The following is a 19,364-nucleotide window of genomic DNA, read 5'->3' as shown; positions in this document are numbered from 1 at the left end:
TTTCGGAAAGTTTATTATCATTTAAAGTTGACAGTTACCAGTGTTCTGTTAACTGACCACTTGATTGTTTGGAAGTTCCGATGATAGATACACAGAGCTTAGAAAAATTAAGAACTATGGGTAACCCTAGGTAATTTCTAAAATAAGTACATCTATTTTGGCACAGCATTGTGGGCCGAAGGGCCTGTATTGTGCCATAGGTTTTCTATGTTTCTATGACTTGGCATCGAATTCACTCATCATTTGGGAGTGTGAGCTGGGAATCCAGAGTGTGGGGGGATATTGCCAGATCTGGGGGTCTTCGGTGTGGCTGGGACCAGGGACCATACTGTTGATCAGCTGTGTGCAACGTATAAAAAAAGTGAAATAAAAGTGTATTTGGATATTATAAAAATGTGTAACATCCAATAATTTGGAAAATCTGCTATTAGAACATAGAATATAGAAATCTACAGCCCTTCAGCCCACAATGTTGTGCTGACCATGTAACCTAGTCTAGAAACTGCCTGGAATTTCCCTACCACGTAGCCCTCTAAGCTCCATGTACCTATCTAAGAGTCTCTTAAAAGACCCTATTGCTTCTGCCCCTACCACCGTCGCTGGCAGTGCATGCACCTGTCACTCGCTGTGTGAAAAACTTACCTCTGACATCCCCCTTGTACCTACTTCCAAGCACCTTGAAACTGTGCCCCCTATTCCAGCAGTTCCAATGTTCCCAGTGTGCTGGGTTAATCAGTCTTTAGTTTAAACTGAACTTCCGTACCAGAGATTTGTTTTCTGTTGTTGCCTGGAATGGTGACCCCCTTCTCTTTCTTTCTCACTTGCAGGTATAAGCACGTCGCAAGGACAGAGCGTGCCTGTCATTAACAGCGTGGCAGCGGGCAGTCTGGCGGCTCTGCAGCCTGTACAGTTCTCACAGCAGCTCCACAGTCCGCACCAGCAGCCAATCATGCAGCAGTCTCAGAGTCACATGTCGCAGCAGCCCTTCATGGCCACGGTGACCCAGCTGCAGAACTCTCACAGTAAGACCTTGTCGTAGCTTGGAGAGGGTGGTGCTGAAATGTATGGGCCCAGAGCTCTGCACTGCAATCAAGGCAGCACAATAACTGTTGCATTCTTTCTTGAAACCTTAAAGGGGGAAAAAGCTGAGGAATTTTTTTTTACTTATCTTCAAAAAGTTCTTTTACTTGCATGGCTGGGTGCTGTACTTTACAGAATCAGGTGAATTACGGGTTACCGTTCCAGCATTATCCTGAGTTTAGATTTCCTCAGATTCACAGCCCATAACACCATGAGACATAGGAGCAGAATTAGGCCATTCAGCCCATTGAGTCTGATTTATTATCCTTGAAGCCCTTACTAATCAAGAACCTATCACCTCCACTTTAAGTGCACCCAACGACTTGGTGTGCACAGCTGTCTGTGGCAATGAAGTCCACAGATTCACGCTCTGGCTAAAGAAATTCCTCCTCATTGCTGTTCAAAAGGGATGTCCCTCTATTCTGGGACTCTGCCCTCTGGCCCTAGACTCTCCCACTGTAGGAAACATACACTCCATCTAGTCCTTTCAATATTCAACAAGTTTCAGTGACTTCCCTTATAGTTCTTTTAAGCTCAGCGAGTACAGGTCCAGAGCCAACAGATGCTCATGATACCTGGAAACATGAATCATTCTAGTGAACTTCCTTTCACAATATCCTTAAAATACTAGACTTGGTCAATGGAGAAGTATCCTGGTGATGGTCTTAGCAAGTGGACGGAATGATTGTGCATGATAATGACTGTGTTTGAGAACAAACATGAGGCTGGCTGTTATTTCGTAGCATAAATTAATATATTTATCTTCGGGACAGTGACATTGCTGACAAGATCAGCATTCAGCCATGATAGAATGGTAGAAGAGTCAAGATGGGCTGAATGGCCTAATTCTTCTCTTATGCCCTATGGTCTTATTCACCATCCCTAGATACTCTTGAATTGAGGCAGCATTTAGGAACCAACCACACTAATAGGTCTAGACCATGTAAGGATAGCAAATTTCCTTCACTAAAGGACATTAGTGACTAGGCAGGTTTTGTCGACTACCCTTGCGCTTTACAGCCAATAACTTTAATCCAAGCACTTTCTACTTGCTGCCCCTTTTAAGTAACTGAATCTAAATTATCTATCTGGCCTGGCAGGTGACAAACTCTTGCCTCAGATTAGTACTTTGGGCTAAAATGAAAACGGAACACACTGGAAAGAGTCAGCATGTCGGACCGCAAAGATGGGAAGAGAAAAAGAGTCGAAGACTCTTTGTCAGAAGTGGGAAGGAGTGAAAAGAAGCTTATGAAGCTGCAGCGAGCAAAGAGGATGTTGTAATAGTTAATAGTTGGTTGTTACTTCGGTAATGTGACATGAAATACGACGAGGAGCAGTACTTTTCCACAAGGTGCTTTGGTAAAACAACATCAAAAGGGTCAAAGGTTTTTCTGTGCTCAGACTTATTGAGCGATCTTATAGATTGCAAACCTACCACCCAAAAAAAACTAATCAAACAAAGCAGACAAGTTAATTCACAGAAGGCGCAAACCACCTCTCCCTGACTGAGGCACTTTTATTTCACTGCTGAAGGTGCTGTCTGTGATGATGCAAGATTAAAAATAAAATTAATTTTACAACCTTGCTGGTATCCTTACTTTTAACCCTCAGACAGCCAGTAGGCCTGGACACCTAAACCCAAGCAGTAATCACAATTAACTTGGCTTTATCAAATAACAAAATTCTCAAAATACTGAAAGCTAATTTATATATTATTTTAAATGCTTGTGTCAGACACACAGCTCTCCATGTTATTCATTCTTGTTATGATATGTTCAGGTTACATCTGCCCTCATAAATGCCAAAGATAAATCACTATGTCAATATTTTGCACTCAGTTTAGCAATGTCAACAGCCTTGGTGTAGATGTTTGCAGGGGCCTTTTGCTGTCTCCGAGGAGTGAGGACATGGAAGCTATCTCACAGCTTCATTGCCTTTTTATATGCAAAAGTTCTTTCAGTCATTCCACTCCTCTCCCTCTTTACCGCTGCTGAAGCAGGCTGCACTTACTGTTCCTATAATCTATGGCTTCTATCACTGAAAAGACAAGGGTAACAGGTGTACAAGAATATCACTTCCTACTTATACCCCTCCAAATCACATGCCACCCTCTATTCAACACGTATATCCACTATCGCCAGTACTTCGAATTATGGCTTATGTTTGCAAAATGGCCTAGTAATTGGTGGAATTTTAAGAAGGTTGTAAGGTCCAGAGTCAGTCACTGTGCTACCACATCATTTACCTCAGGATTAAATCGGATAAGTGTACTTTATGTTACAAGGTCCACCAGTTGTGGAAGGGTAATTCCTCCGCACCTTCTGTGCTTTTCAGAAGCTTCCTTCTGTTATTGGGCTACCATGGAGGTGGATGCTGCCTTCGTGAAAGTTCTTATTTTTCTTCGATGCTTAGTAAGCCATGACACAGATTGCAGTGATATGAGGCAAACAGTGGCCTCGACCACTGAAAATTAAGGTTTTTCCAGACAATTCTTGTTTAATAAAACCAGAGATTGTTGGAAATAGTTGGCAGGTCTGATGTTATCTGTGAAGAAACAAACAAACATTGTTTCAGGTCTGTGACCTTCGATCGGAATTTCTCCACAAGGGCAGGCTCAGGAGAGAGAAGACAGGTCATTTAATAGCTGAGGTTGCCGCAGAAGCCATTTGCCTGTTACAATGGTGGGGTTCCATACAATTCTCAATAGGCCAATAGGCGTAGGGCCAGCACTTCTTAAAACACATTGTCATTTGCACCCAGCCAGTGCGTTTTCCTCATCAGCATAAAAGACTGAGGGGCAGTGTAGATGTGCACAACCTGAGTGCACACAAACAGCAGATGGAACTCCTCAAACAAGAAAATTTAGCTTCTAAAGTTTCAGGACAAGTCTCTAATCATCCATTTCCAAGGACCAGTTGAATCTCTTGAGCTTAATATGTCTGAAATAATATTAATATGGCATTGTATTGAAAGCCGACTCTAAAAGAGGGTACTTTCCACTGATCACTGATTTTGGCCGAGCAGTGATCTGTGCACAGTCACCTATTGCTCATTCCACTTGGTGCCTTCATAGCCGTGGAACTTGTAGGCACCGAACCTAGCTTGCGAATGATGATGGGAAGCAGATTTCCAAAGTGCTTCACAGACGGAATGCCGGAGGAACTCAGCAGGTTAGGCAGGACCTGATAAAGCGTCTTGGCCTGAAGCGGAGCCTGTTCACGTCTGTCCTTAGATGCTGCCTGACCTGCTGAGTTCCTCCACACATTGAAGGTATATTATTCAAGGTTTCTAGCATTTGCAGGTTCTCTAATGTCATCTGAAATGCCCGTTTCAGTGGGCTCTAGCCATTAAGATTTGAATCATGCAAGTAATATGTAAGTATTGGAATTCATCTCTTCAATATGGAGGAATTGTTCCACTGTCTTTGGACATTCTGACCCTGTACCTCTAACAGTGTTTTTTAGAGCCTTTTGGGGTATTGAGGAAGGAGGGAAGAATGAAAAACCAACTCATACTGCAAACACAAAAAGCTCCCAGCAAATTAGTGGGCTTATCTGCTGATAACTTGCTGTTCTGACTGAAGTTATTCAGCAAGTCATCACCTCTTTGGCAGCATGAGTTGGTCAATGGTTTACATTGGTTTTCCTAATTACAACAATCATTCTTGTGTGTATATGCCCAAGGAATGACATACATGCGCCCTTTGGAGATGGTATAGCATAGATGTACCTCCTCCAAGCAAGGTATGTCTTTCCTTAAGTACAAAGACCAAGACTGTGCACCTTGACTCCAGGTGTCATCTTACCATGCAAATGCAAACAGCGTCCCTTTCCTTTTAAATCCAGGGACAACATACCACAGGCCTTTGAGATCTCTTTTTTTATAAGCATATTAAACCTTGATGAAGCTGCACAGCCATACTCAGCTCTACATCAACTTTTGCAAGTGTCTTACCATTTAGGAAGGGATTCTGCTTTTCCATTCTCCCTTCCAAAGTGAATGGTCTTAATTTTACAAAATGACAACACACCTCCTGTGTTTGTGGTCACTCTCCCTGCCCTTATCCTTTTGTGTCCTCTTCTAAACCGACTTTCAGGCCAGCCTTCTGTTCCATCAGCAAGTTTGGAGATGTTCATCTCGGACCTTTGCAGTTTCCCTGTAATTCCTGGAAAATGGAAGAGGAGTTAGCTATTTTCACTGCAAGGAGAGAAGGGAGGGAGTGGGCAGCTGGAGATATGATGGTTGTAGCCTGTGATTGCAGGCATCCAGCTCAAACTATTAGAGTCCCTGTAATACAGGGGTTCCCAACCTTTTTTATGCTATTGACCAATACCATAAGGCAGAGGAAGCCCTGCTGTATACTCCTGGTCTGAAGGCTGTTCTTTATGAGGAGCTGGTGATGTTCAATGCTATCAAATAGATCTAAGGCCACAGTTGCCAACTCTAAATTCTCCTTTGAGAAGAAAACATACACAAAGTTCTGCACAGTGAGCTTGTCTTCCCCTTCCATTGAAGTTAATGATGCCTAATGAGTTGCTGCTTTGCTCTGAGCCAATATTATGCTACTGAGGTGGATCAGATTTTCAACAAAACACCTCATCAGATGCAGTACAACCATGCTGACAATTTCCTTTGTAAAGAATATTTGTTAATTTAGCGCCTCAGAAATGGATAACAACAGTATTTCTCATTGAACACACACAAAATACTGGTGGAATGCAGCAGGCCAGGCAGCATCTATAGGAAGAAGCACTGTTGACATTTTGGGCCGAGACCCTTCGTCAGGACTAACTGAAAGAAAAGATAGTAAGGGATTTGAAACTAGGAGGGGGAAGGGGAAATCTGAAATTATAGGAGAAGGCAGGAGGGAGTGGGGTGAAGCTAAGAGCTGGGAAGGTAATTGGCAAAAGGGATACAGAGCTGGAGAAGGGAAAGGATCATGGGATGGGAGGCCGAGGGAGAAAGAAAGGGGGAGGGGAGCACCAGAGGGAGATGGAGAACAGGCAAAGAGTGATGGGCAGAGAGAGGAAAAAGGGGGGGGGGGGGAATAAAAATTAGTCCTGACGAAGGGTCTCAGCCCGAAACATTGACAGTGCTTCCTCCTATAGATGCAGCCTGGCCTGCTGCGTTCCACCAGCATTTTGTGTGTGTTGCTTGAATTTCCAGCATCTGCAGATTTCCTCATATATCTCGTTGATGTCATTTTAAAACTTACCTTTGTTTACAGCCTTGGAGCTTGTGCTAAACTTTCTCAATCAGTACTATCTCCTGGACTGATACGTAAATTATGTTATTGTTAAACTGCTTCAAGCTAAAGATTTCATTGTTTGAGTAAATGTGGGAAAGCAGTGTGCTGTTGAGCTCATTACAGAAATGTGTCTTGAGTTTTCGTTGAGTTCTCTATTGTGATTATGAAGGAATTAGAGGTTTGAAGATTAAGGTTCGTGACAGACTTGCCCATCTAACATTGCTCTTTTGGTTTGCTTTCCTTCCAGTGTACACACATAAACCAGATCCTCCCCAGTATTCCCACACTGCACGCTTCCCGTCAGCGATGGTCGTCGCGGATACAGGAAGCATCAGTGCGCTAGCAAGCATGTCCTCCAGCAAGCAGGTAACTGAATGCAGCAGCTACAGCAATTCCTCAAAGTGCCTACAGATCGCTGGCATTTAGAGACCTTACTCTGGAGTTGAAGGCCATTGTATGCCAGAAATATATATTGACTGTGAATGACACGCAGTTCAAGATCTGATTGGTGTATGTAACAGGTCGATGTACAGTGGATTGCGGTTAATTGGGACACATCGGGACCAGTCTATTTTGGCCCAATTAAGCGACTGCCCTAATTAGCTGAAGTTCCATGGAAATAGTTTAAAAGGTATAAAAAAGACCAAATGAGTAATAAATAATGTATTTAAATGAACAAATGAGAACACCACCAGTAGTACTACAGTACTATAAAACTGTATATTAGTTCTTGATAGTAATCGACAGAGGAATTCTTCTGAAGTATGCAATGAACAATATCAGCATGGACACCTAATGGACTGCTATCGATGATTGCATCCTGCAAGTCTTCATTTTCATTGTAATATTCAAGATGACTGTCGATACCTTCAAATTCATCATAGTTCCTAACTTGCTGAAGTAGTGGAATAGATTCATTTTCATTCCCGGCCATTTCTAGCATCTCCAAGCCTGAGTGCTTGAAACTGCAGTGAGCAAAACAGCTCTGAATTCTCTTACTGCTTATTCCTCACAACTATCAGTGACAAAAATCACTGCTTTATCAACACAAACACAAGCAACTGACACTATTTAAAAACTGGTCAATGAAAGCAGGGTATAGCATTTAACAGCCACACAAGTGTGTGCGACTAACACTAGTTGGAACCTGTTCAGCAACAGTCTCCTGTCCCAAATAAACAACGGGAATCCTGGCAGTTTCCTCATTTAGTTTTGGCACTTTAAGAGTTGCTCCAAATAAGTGGCTGTCCTGATTAACCAATAGCCCAATTAAACGGATCCACTGTGTTTATCAGTGGGTGAATTTTTTAAGTGATTTATTTCTTTAGATTTGGTTGGGACTTCCTCCACAGTCTTAATTTTCAAATTCTCATTCTTCCTTTCAAGACCCTTATCTTTCCTTCTCCCTTTTCCTGCAGCCTTATACCATTCCTCCTAGATCTGATTGCACAGATCTGATTATTCCATGACTCATAGGCTGTCAGTTTTGGAATTACCACACTAAACTTCTCAGTCCATTTACTCCACCTCCTTCACAGAGGGTTCTCCGAAGATCCATATTCCTATATTTCCATCAGACACAGGCAGGCCACTTCAGTCCGAGGAATCCATTGCAGCCCATGAAACAATCCCACATCCCCGCTCATTTTTTCCCCTGTAACTTCCAGCTCCCTCTAGACTCTACCACTTATATATATACTGGGGGCAGTTTTTTCTTGTTGTTCTTAAGCCTGTTACCCCTACTGGGGTATAGACCACTGAGAGCAGTTCACCAGAGTCCACTGCCCTGGCCAGTGTTTCAAGTCCAGGTGTAGTCTGCCTATACATCGTCAGGGTGAAGATCTTTTCTCTCCCAGGGCTGGGGTCTTTGGAGCTTCTGCTGGCATTTCTGTAGAATTGGGTTTTTAATGGGATGGGGTTGTTAGCCCTATGCCCAGCCTTCCTTCTTTCTTAGATTACCCACCAATCAACTTGTCTTCTATTGGAATGCCCAGACAAAATCCATGTGGACACAGGATAAATGTACAAACACCATACAGGCAACACCAAAGCTCAGCGTTACATATGAGCCACTAGACAGTCACTGTGTTGCCAACCCCTCCCCCCCCATTATGTGACTAGGTGCTGAATTTTACTGACAATGCTCCTGGGATGTTCTACTATGTTAAAGGGGCCATATGAATGAAAGACTTTCTAAGACTTGAAAATGAGTAAGATTTCAACCAAATTTACATTGGACGTCACTGAGCACTCTCAAATACATTAATACAGAGGATCTAGAAGTATAATAGTGGACTTCTGGATTCTTGCAGCAAGCCCCTGATTATCCTTTACAATTGTCTCTTTTAATCAAACTTGCAACACAAACAAACATTGAGTAACATGCCCCATTTTGGCGGCCTAATGACTTGCCAAAGCGAGGCTCCATTTGCCAACAGTAAAAGATTCTCAGTTGAAAAGTAGGAATTGTTCCCAGAGATCAAGCCAACCTTTATCCCCACCCAAACAACAAAACAAAAGTACCTCATCTGATAATTACTGTTTCACATTTTGTGGGACTTGCTGTATGGAAAATTGGCAGTTAATCCTAATTTACAACAGATCTACAAAAGTATTTCATTGGTGGTGTATGGTTTTGGACATTCTGAAGTCATGAAAAGTACTACAGAAATGTAAACCTGTTCTAGATGTTCAAAATTCAAGGTTCGAAGTAAATTTATTATCAAAGTCACCAAGTATTACCCTGAGATTCATTTTCTTGTGGGCATGTTTCGATGTCGGTGATACTACTTTTGAACTGGAAAACATGAGAGAGTAATAGTTTATAAACTAGCTCAGAGCCAGAGAACAGAAGGTGGTGGAAGAGCAGAAAGTGGGTTAAATAGAGGAAAGGGCAATCTCTGGATAAGCGGATGAGGGCGAGAGGAATGGAAGGTTAAGCTGATAGATAAGAAAGGAGGAAATGTGAGTGGAGTATAAATACTAGCATGGAGTGGCAGGGCTGAATGGCCTATTCCATGTTGTATCTCTCACATAATCCTATCTGGGGGTGTTATTAAATACCAGCAAGGGTGAAGAGGTGAGAGTGAGCAATCAAGATACAAACCTACATAGTTAGTTAACAAGAAAAGCAAATGAATACAAGATTGCAAAAGCCATCATAAATTACAGCACTGACAGTTACCGGCTGCACTCCGAGCAATACTCCAAGCAAAAACAAGGCAGCTGTCTGTTTTATGACAGTTGGGTGCGGCTCAGTTCAAGGTGGACTGAGATGTGAAGCCTGCTGGTTGCTCTGAGTAAATTCTCTTTCCACATGGGTTGGCTTTATTGCATCCTTTCTGCTGTATAAATCTGAGTCATTGGTACACTGCCTCTTAGAAGCAGTAATGACTTATTTAAGGGAATTGTGATCAAGCCGATTTGATGAAGCTTTCATTATGGAAATGGAAAGAATTTAAAGTTCAAAGAACATTTATAATCAAAGCATGTACACTGTATACAACCTTGAGTTTCGATTTCTTGCAGGCAGTCACAAAACAAAGAAAAATAACAGAACCTGTTAAAAAAAATAACTCGCAAGGCAAAGACTGTCAGTGTGCGTAAAAATAGAACAATTGCGCAAAGAATTAACAAGTAAACAAATAACACATAGAACATTAACCGCGGAGTCACTGAAAGTGAGTCCGCAGCCACAGAGACATCTCAGCATTGAGAGAGGTGAAGCTGGTCCTGGAGCCTGATGGCTGCAGGCCATAACCGTGGAGCCAGCTCAGCACTGAGGCGAGTGTCAATGTTTGCAGCTCACCGCTGCAGAGTCAGTTCAGCGCTGAAGCAAATAAACCTGGCAGAACAGTGAGCTGAATACAGGCTCGTCCTTTGTTTAAAGTAATGCTGCTTAAGGTAATGCCTCCTGTGAGATATTGTGCAGGGAGAAGAAGGCAGTTCCGTATCTCAGTGAAAGCCATGAGATTAGGCTGTGCAGCATCTTTTCCACACTGTTTAATCTTAACCATCCAATAACTTGTATTTTATTTAATGCTTCCAGTCTGTCCCAAGCCACTTGAAAGGATCTCTTTCAAATAAAGTTTGACAGTATTGCTCAGGAGGTAATTAGAGAAATGAGACTGGAGAGTTAAGACCCAAATTTAAGGAGTTGAGAGAGGGAGAGAATTCCAGACTTCAGGATGAGGCAGTTGTGGAATGGTCCCCAAAGGTGGAACAATATAAATTGGGGATGATCTAGAGGCCGGATCTGGACGAGTGCAGAGATTTTGGATGATTACTAGATCGCAGGAAATAAAAGGTAGAGAAGAAGAAACTGGATGAGTTTTATCAAAGTACATGTGAGATATTGCATGGAAACAATGAATCTGAAAGTGCTACTGACCAACCATTGAAGGTCACCAAGCTGAGAGAGCAGAGTTGCTGAGAGCGATTTCATAAACCCCGCTGCAAATTGCTACCACCTCACTCTGGGTGCCATGGTGGCGTCGCGGTTAGCGCAATGCTATTCCAGCTTGGGGCATCAGAGTTCAGTCCTGGGTTCCTCTGTAAGGAGTTCGTATGTCCTGTATGTGGATTGCGTGGGTTTTCCCCAGGCAATCCAGTTTCCTCCCCCAGACCAATGACCTACCCGGTAGCTTAGTTGGTCATTGTAAATCTGGTCAGAATTAAATCAGGGTTGTCGGGAGTTGTTGGGCCATGTGGCTTAAAGGGCCAGAAGGACCGATTCCACGCTATAGCGCTAAATAGATAGAACAAATAAAGCTCCTGTTAGCGGTTGCAGAGCCAGCAACCAGTCAGTAATGGTGGCTATCCTTCCCATAATTCTTTGTGATTCAGAAATCACTCAATCAGTGGCATTCTTGAATCTTCAATTATGGAAGCAACCGTAGCTTTGCCTGGAAGTGAAGTTACTTTGGAAGCAATATTCATCTGGTTCACCATGGAACCTTGGCACATAAATAAGAGCACTGTATTAGATCTAACATGGAGAATAGCTGGCTACTGACTGGTTCATATTCACTAGTTGTAGAGAAGACCTCCATTTTTAACACTTTAAAATTAAGATAACATTTTGAAATAACTTGTCTACATTGAATATTAAATCAAAGGGATTTATTAGTCTATTCTGTAGTCTATTTTTTGTTCAAACATAAACATCAGCTTTATATGGGAAAGAAATCCAAAGAATTTAAAGGAGCTTAAAAACAGCAAATTACTGCAGAGAAATCTCAATGGGCCGAATTGCCCAAATCTACTCTTATTGAGAGCCCTGACAGTGTGAAAATTTTGTTAAAAGGAAAATGGTAGTTGAAATATTAAAATAAACTCCATTCTCTGGGAAGAAGATCCTGGGCAAATAATTTATTCCCAATCCGTTACATGAGGGTTTTGCTGAATTGCTATTTCAGGTCACACTATGATCGGGCTAGAACTTGCTGGGAAAGTTCTGCCTGGTCCATATCAAATGGACGGCATTTACCGCTTCTCTGAGGATCTGCTGGCTCAGCTCAGCAGAATTCCCAAACTTGCTGGTGAGAATCCTCTTTCCCAGCTTTGCTCCAACATCTGATTCCTTGTGGAATACTGAGGTGGAGCATAAACTTGCTGAATGTCCTGGTGCTTGTGCTGGGATATCCCAGGTTAGACTTCAGGACCAGAATCAACTTTATTATCACTCTCTTGTATGTTGTGAAATTAATTGTTTTACAGCAGCAGTACAGTATAAAGTCATAAATTTCCAATAAATTACAAAATAAACAAATGGTGCAAACAAAAAAGAAATACTGAGTTAGTATTCATGGATCATTCAGGGCAAGAAATTGTTTATGAATCATATGTGAGTCTTCACTCTTTACCTGCTCCCTGATGATAGAAATGAAATGAGGGGATATCCTGGAGGGTTCTTAATGAAGATAACATTGATGTTAAGACTTGGCACTGCAAGCCCATTCATCGGAAAGGCTATGTCAGGAGGGTAAGTGGGAGGTGGTTTATTTCTTTTAAATAAAAGCTGCCCAAATGCTACACCTGCCCATTCACTACCTCCCTCACCTCCATTCATGGTCCCAGGCAGTCCTTCCAAGTGAGGCAACACTTCACCTGTGAATCTGCTGGGGTCACCTATTGTGTCCAGGGCTCCCGATGCCACCTCCTCTATATTGGTGAGACCCAATGTAAATTGGGGACTGCTTCATTGAGCACCTCCACACCATCTGCCACAAGAAGGACTTCCCAGTGGCCAAACATTTTAATACCGATTCCCATTCCCATTCTGATGTGTTACTCCCTGGCCTACTCTTATGACGAGATGAGGCCACCCTCAGGGAATATATATTCTGTCTGGGTAGCCTCTAACCTGATGGAATGAATATCGATTTCTCCTATCAGTAAACAAATCCCCCCCACCACTTCCTCTATTCCCCACAGTGAGCTTTTACCTCTTGTCATGTGCCTATTACCTCCCCTTGGGTCCCCCCCCCCACTTCCCTTTCTCCTATTGTCCATTCTCCTCTCCTATCAGATTCCCTCTTCCTCAGCCCTTGAACTCCCCCTCCCACCTGGCTTTACCTATCGCTTTCTAGCTAGCCTCCTTCTCCTCCCCCCACCTTTTTATTCTGGTGTTGTCCCCCTTCCTTCTCAGACCTGGTGAAGGGTTTCGGCCCAGAACATCGACTGTTTACCAACTTCCACAGATGCTGACTGACTTGCTGAGCTCCTCCAGCATTTTGTGTGTGTGGCTCTGGATTTCCAGCATCTACAGAATTCTTTGTGTTTTAAAATTCTGTTTGCTCTAATGATTTTAATTATTATAAAATTTCTTATTCTTTATAATTCTTGGTTTTTTAAGTATGTTTTATTGTAAATTCTTCAGCCACTGTTAAGTGCTTAAAAGAGGCAAGGCCTAGGGGTGTGGTTTCTCTAGTTTTCTGCAATTCTTGGCTTTTTAGAGGCAGGGCTTACTCATGCCGACCCATATGTTTGCATTGTGACACACAAGACAATTACTACTAGCAAGCTGGTACCTGGGGATTGGTAAAAGGTGTACGGGAATATGTTTGGTCTAGCTGCTGCCAGCTAGTTCTGGCCTATCATGTTATACACATCCGACAGGCGAGGGATGACCTTTGTTACTGATGATTAGCCCTGTTAGCCAAGTTAGCCCCCAAATTTCCATTTTGTTCAGGATGGGTAAGGCTAACAGCTTGCAAGACATACGTATTTAAATGATTTTTAATACAAATTCAACCACAAAATTATTTGAAAAACTGAAGTTTTGATAAGAACATAGAATATTACAGCACAGTACAGGGCCTTTGGTCCATGATTGTGCACCGACCTTTCAGCCTACTCTAAAATCAGTCTAACTCTTCCCTCCTACATAGCTCTCCAAGTTTTTAAAAATGTCTTTAATGTATCTACCTCTACCACAACCCCTGCTTTTGTGTTCCATGCACCCACCATTCTCTGTAAAAATTTTAGTTCGGACATTATACTTTTCTCCAGTCACCTTAAAATTAAGCCCCCTTGTGTTAGCCATTTCCACCCTCAGGAAAGGTCTCTGGCTGTCTACTCCATCACCTTGGTCACCTCTGTCAAGTCACCTCTCATCCTCCTTTGCTCTGAAGAGAGAAGCCCTAGCTCGCTCGACTTATCCCATAAAATATGCTCACCAGTCCAAGGAGCATCCTGATAAATCTCTTCAGCACCCTCTCTAAAGCTCCACGTCCTTCCAATATTGAAGTGACCAGTACAGAATACAATACTCCATGTAGTCTAATCAGGGTTTTATGGAGCTACAAAATTGACTCATGGCTCTTGAACTCAATCCCCCAACTGATAAAGACAACATATACCTTCTTAATGACCCTATCAACTTGCCTGGCAACTTTTCAAAGTTCAAAGTACATTTATTATCAAAGTATGTCCCCATGTACTATCCTGAGATTCATGTTCTTACGGAAATTCACAGTAGAACAAAGGAATACAATGCAAAACTACACATAAACACAGACTGACAAATGTGCAAATGAAGACAAACTGCGGATACAAAAAAAATACAACATTAATAATAATAAATAACATTGAGGACATAAGTTGTAGAGTTCTTGAAGGTGAGGCCACAGGTTATGGAATCAGTTCAGAGTTGAGGTGAGTGAAGTTATCCATACTGGTTCAGGAATCTGATGGTTGAAGGGTAATAACTGTTTATGAACCTAATGGTGTGGGATCTAAGGTTCCTGTACCACCTTCCCAATGGCAGGAGCAGGAGCTTACTCTTTTTAGCTTATATTTCATTGGGGGGGGGTGCTAAATTATAAATTGCAATATGTGATTTGTATAATGACCTGAAAAGACTTGAGTTTCCATCAGTTTTCCAATTTGATTTTCAAATCGACAGCATGCTGCATGTAATTTTCCAAGGTGGCTTACATGATCAGACAGATACAAAGGTTGACACAGGAAAGAAATGGAGGCTCCTGTTAGTGAAAAACAACAGAGGGAGAGGTTGAAGGTGACATTATGTAAACCTGAGGCATAGACAGTTGAAGAATCTATGAAGAAAGCCATTCACAAAGGACTTCACAAAGTTAAAAAGAAATGGTAATTGTCACCAAATTTATTCTTCAACAGTGAGCACACTCTGTCCTCTGTGCTTTCTTTTGTTCCAAGTTAAAAGTTCAAAGTAAATTTATTATCGAAATGTGTATATGCTACCACATACTACCTTGTGGTTCATTTCCTTGCAGGCAATTACGGGGAAAAAAGAAAGACAATAGGATTTCATGAGAAACTGTTCATAAACAAAGACTGACAAACATCCAATGTGCAAAAGGAGAAACTGCAGTAAAATAATGCTGAGAGCAAGGGTTGTAATGGGTCCATGAGAGTGCGTTTGTAGGTCGTAGAATCAGTTCAGAGTGGTGACAATTGAAGTTATCCACGCTGATTTAGGGGCCTGATAGTTGTAGGGTCATTAATGTTTCAGAACCTGGTGGTGTGGGACATAGGGCTTCTGAATCTCCTGTCTCTAGTAGCAAGAAGAGAGCATAGCCAGAATGGTGGAGGTGTCTTTGAGGATGGAATCTGCTTTCTTGTGCCAGTGCTCCATATAAGTGTACTCAATGGTGGGGAGGTATTTGCCTATGATGGACTGGGCTGTATCCACCTCTTCCTGTATAGGTTTTTGTTGCTGAGCATTGGTGCTTCCATACTAAGCTGAGGTTTGTTTGTTATTGTTGGCATTTACTGTTGGCAGCATTTCCTAGTTAATGTTCCAATGTCAGCAATTAAAATGTCTTTGTAAAGTCCAACCACGAAGCTCTCTGTGAAATGAAATTCTCCTTCCCCCCCCCCCCCAACACCCGCCCCAGTGAGACCAAAACTCTTACCAGCTTGCTTCAACATGTACGTTAATAAAAAATGTATTTCATCAACTGGCGTTGGACAAAGCCAGGGAACGCTTACTGAAATAATTTATCCTGATTGTCTGGAAATAATCTCTTGTGGATTGTCAGTTTATCAGACTTCATCTAGTACAGCCAAGAAATGATTGCAATTAGTAGGTAAGCTCTTAATAAAATATAATTTTAAAATTACATTAGAGGCCTTTCTGTCAGTTATGTTTATTTTGACTGAAGAAAAGCCTCTAGGTTTCTGCTCTTCTAACATACAGTCTAGGGCAGTTTAAATGTACTCTCAGGTTAATGGGGTATCAACTGCCATGATGAGGCCTCTCTGAGGTTGGAGGAGCAACACCTCATATTCCATCTGAGTAGCCTCCAAACTGACAGCTTGAACATTGATTTTTCTAACTTCCAGTAATGTCTCTTCCTTCTTCCTCCCTCCTCCCTTCTCCCTTCTCTTTATTTTCCATTCCTCGTTCTTCTTACTTCTTCTCTTCTCACCTGCCTATCGCTTCCCTCTGGTCACCTCCTCCTTCCCTTTCTCTCAAGGTCCACTGACCTCTCCTATCAGATTCCTCCTTCTTCAGCCCCTTACTTCTTCCACCTATCACTTCCCAGCTTCTCACTTCACTCGTAAACACAAAGTACACTGCAGATGCTGGCATCAAAGCAACGCGTACAACACGCTGGAGGAACTCAGCAGGCTGGGCAGCATCCGTGGAAACGTTGACTGCTCGTTTCCACGGATACTGCCCGATCTGCTGATTTCCTCCAGCGTATTGTGCGCGTTGCTTCTCATTTCACTCCTTCCCCCAACCACCCGCTTGCCCCCTGCAGCTTGTAATCCTTCCTCTCTGCTCACCTTATTCTGGATTCTTCCATCTTTCTTTCCAGTCCTGTTGAAGGGTCTTGGCCCGAAACGTCAACTGTTTATTCCTCTCCATGGATGCAGCCTGACCTGCTGAGATCCTCCAGCATTTTGTGTGTGCTACTCCAGCTGTGCAGTATCTGCAGAATCTCCTGTGTCTCCACAGATATGTGGCAAGATAACCAGAGGAAAGTTGACAGTTCATGCAAGAGGGAATAGGGAACAGGGAAGTAAACGGGAGAATGGGATTGATGAGATCTTCTGAGAGTCACAATGATTCCGGGGGCAGTCAGCCTCCTTTTACATCATCAGGAAACATGATGGAGTTTTCCATATCTTTTCTCTGCTTTTCACATCTCCTTTTTAATTTCACTCCTATATTTCCTACACACTTTCTGCCTGTATTAAGCTCTCAGTGCCCTACATTAAAATTCCAATTTTTTGCCTTATCTTACGCTCTGTCCTACTTGACATCCAAGGAGCACTAGATTGGTGGTCCTAGCATTATTTTGTGGGAACATGTTTACACTCAGTCTCAATCTCTATACGTACTCTTTCAAGTAACACACAAAATGCTGGATGATGATGAAAGGTCTCAGCTCAAAACATTAACTGATTATCCTTGCATAGTTATTCCCTGACCTGCCGAGCATTTTGTGTGTGTTAATCTGGATTTCCAGCAGAACCTCTTGTGTTCATCTTCAAGTTGGTTCCATTCTTCCCAGACCGGTTCTCCGTCTGGCAACACTTCCCTTCCCTCCGTTTGCAATTTTTTTCCCTCTTTTATCTTTTTTTCTTATCAACAGTGATATTGCATCTAATTGAATTATGATCACTGACGCCAGCGTGCTCTCCCACGGACACCCTTCACTGCACCATCACCGGCTAAAACTAAACCCAGAATTGCTCCACAGCTTCTGCACCTGCACAGCTCTGACCGTCCGGAAAACCTCACCGCAGGCACCGTCCTGCACAGCAGATTGGGCAGTGAGCAGTGACCAGGGCCACGCTGAGGCGTCCTGATGGCCTTCAGATAACTCGTGGCGTCAGAGGCATTGTCCACTGTCTCTCAGTACCTCCAAAAACTAAAAACACTTTTAATAATTAACCGTAAAAAATAAAGTATGTTTAAAATCATTAAACTGCTAAAATATAATTAGAAAAAGCAGAAGCACAGAAGCAGAAAAGTAGGAGTGGGGTAGGCCATTCAGTGCTTCTCGTCCCCTCAGTCATTCATTATAACCTTGATTGAACTTGCTTAATCCCATTAACCCACTGCCTCCTCATAACTTTTGGTGCCTGTGTTGTCTAGAAATTTATCTGTCCTCTTCTTAAAGAGGTGAAGCGGCTTGGGCTCTGCATCAGTCATGGAATATCCTCAGATTGACGCTATTTTTCCCTTCTCAATCCTAAATGGCATGCCCTGCACACTGTGATGGGGTCCCCTGCCTCGACACTCTACCCTCGCCTTCCCAGCTGGGAAGAATGCTTTTGGAGACCTGTCGGAATTTTGCACACTTCGCTTAGTCCTGATTTAAATCAGAATCAGGTTTATTATCACATGTCGTATTGTGGCTGCGTTACAGCGCAAGACATAAAGAAACACCATAAGTTACAATAAAAAAAATGATTGTGCAGAAGAGGAATAAAGTTCTGAACTCTGGAACACAAGTCAAGATGACCCAATCTCTCCTCTGGCCCCACCCTCCCCAAAAGCAGCCAGGAAGAACTGTTGTTGCATCCCTTTATGGCAAGTAAGTCCTTTCTTGGGTAATGGTGTATAGTACTCTAGGTGCGGCCTCACATATGGTTATAAATTCTCTTGCAGCAAAGGGTAACATGCCACTTGACTTCTTTATTGCTTGCTACATTTGCATGTTTGCATTCAGCGACTTTTGTTCAAGGACACCTGGTTCCTGAGCACATCAACATTTGCCAATCTGTCACCATTCTAACAATACTCTGCTTTTCTGAGTTTCCTGCACAAGTTAACAACCTTGCATTTATATACATTATTCTCAATCTACCCATTCTCTTAATTTGGTCACCTTGAAGCATTCTCCTCATAACTCACAGTCCCACCCAGTTTCATGTTGAAGGCAAACTTAGAAATATTACATTTGTCTTTGGTTATTGGCTTTCCGTCTCATTAATTTCTTATTGAAACCTCCTGTAGTTTTACATTGTAAATGAAGGTCAGCAAGGCCAGTCACATGAACAGAGCTGCACTTGATGTAGCAGTCATGACTGCCTAGAGCAGATGTGAAGCTGCAATCAGTACAATCAGGAAGAGACGCTGGACTCCAGCACAATTAGGACTTCCTTGCCGCAATGGAGTTCATTAGCACGCCGGCTTGTGAGAAGGACGTAGCTGGCAGTTCCCTTCTAAATTACTGGCCAAAGAAAAGGGCAACCTGCCTCTATATGATTCAATTGACACCAAAGAGCTGTGTCTTTGCCAAAAAAAAGAATAGCTTTTCCGAGGTGCATTGTAACTGATAGAAGTAAGGCAAGCTTTCATTTCTAGACATTTATGTTACTCAATGTTGCATTTCAAGTACTACAAAACTTCCATGAAATCAGGTATTTAAGTGACTTTACCAAGTCCATCTATCATCTTCCAGCTTCTCACTTCCTTCCCCCTCACCTGTTCTCACATCTCCTTCTGGCTCCTCACGTCCTCCCCCTCACCTGTTCTCACCTATCACCTTCTGGCTCCTCACTTCCTTCCCCCTCACCTGTTCTCACCTATCAC

At 42.6% G+C, this 19,364-nt stretch overlaps 1 protein-coding gene across 8 annotated transcripts in view; it reads left to right on the top strand.

The window, feature by feature from the left end:
* The window catches only part of hnf1ba (HNF1 homeobox Ba), a 107,530-nt gene that overhangs the window by 71,073 nt on the left and 17,093 nt on the right, over nt 1-19,364 (top strand). For all 8 annotated transcript variants that reach the window (XR_009512821.1, XR_009512820.1, XR_009512819.1 and 5 more), the window contains 2 exons: nt 828-1,022; nt 6,576-6,694. Coding sequence is in view for 1 of the 8 variants with exons in the window: in XM_059973384.1 (XP_059829367.1) it covers nt 828-1,022; nt 6,576-6,694 (314 nt within the window). In the remaining 7 variants the exon portion in view is untranslated. The remainder of the gene's footprint in view (nt 1-827; nt 1,023-6,575; nt 6,695-19,364) is intronic.

Source organism: Hypanus sabinus, chromosome 6 (assembly GCF_030144855.1).
Source record: "Hypanus sabinus isolate sHypSab1 chromosome 6, sHypSab1.hap1, whole genome shotgun sequence".
Lineage (NCBI taxonomy): Eukaryota > Metazoa > Chordata > Chondrichthyes > Myliobatiformes > Dasyatidae > Hypanus > Hypanus sabinus.
This window is presented reverse-complemented; position numbering and strand designations above follow the sequence as displayed.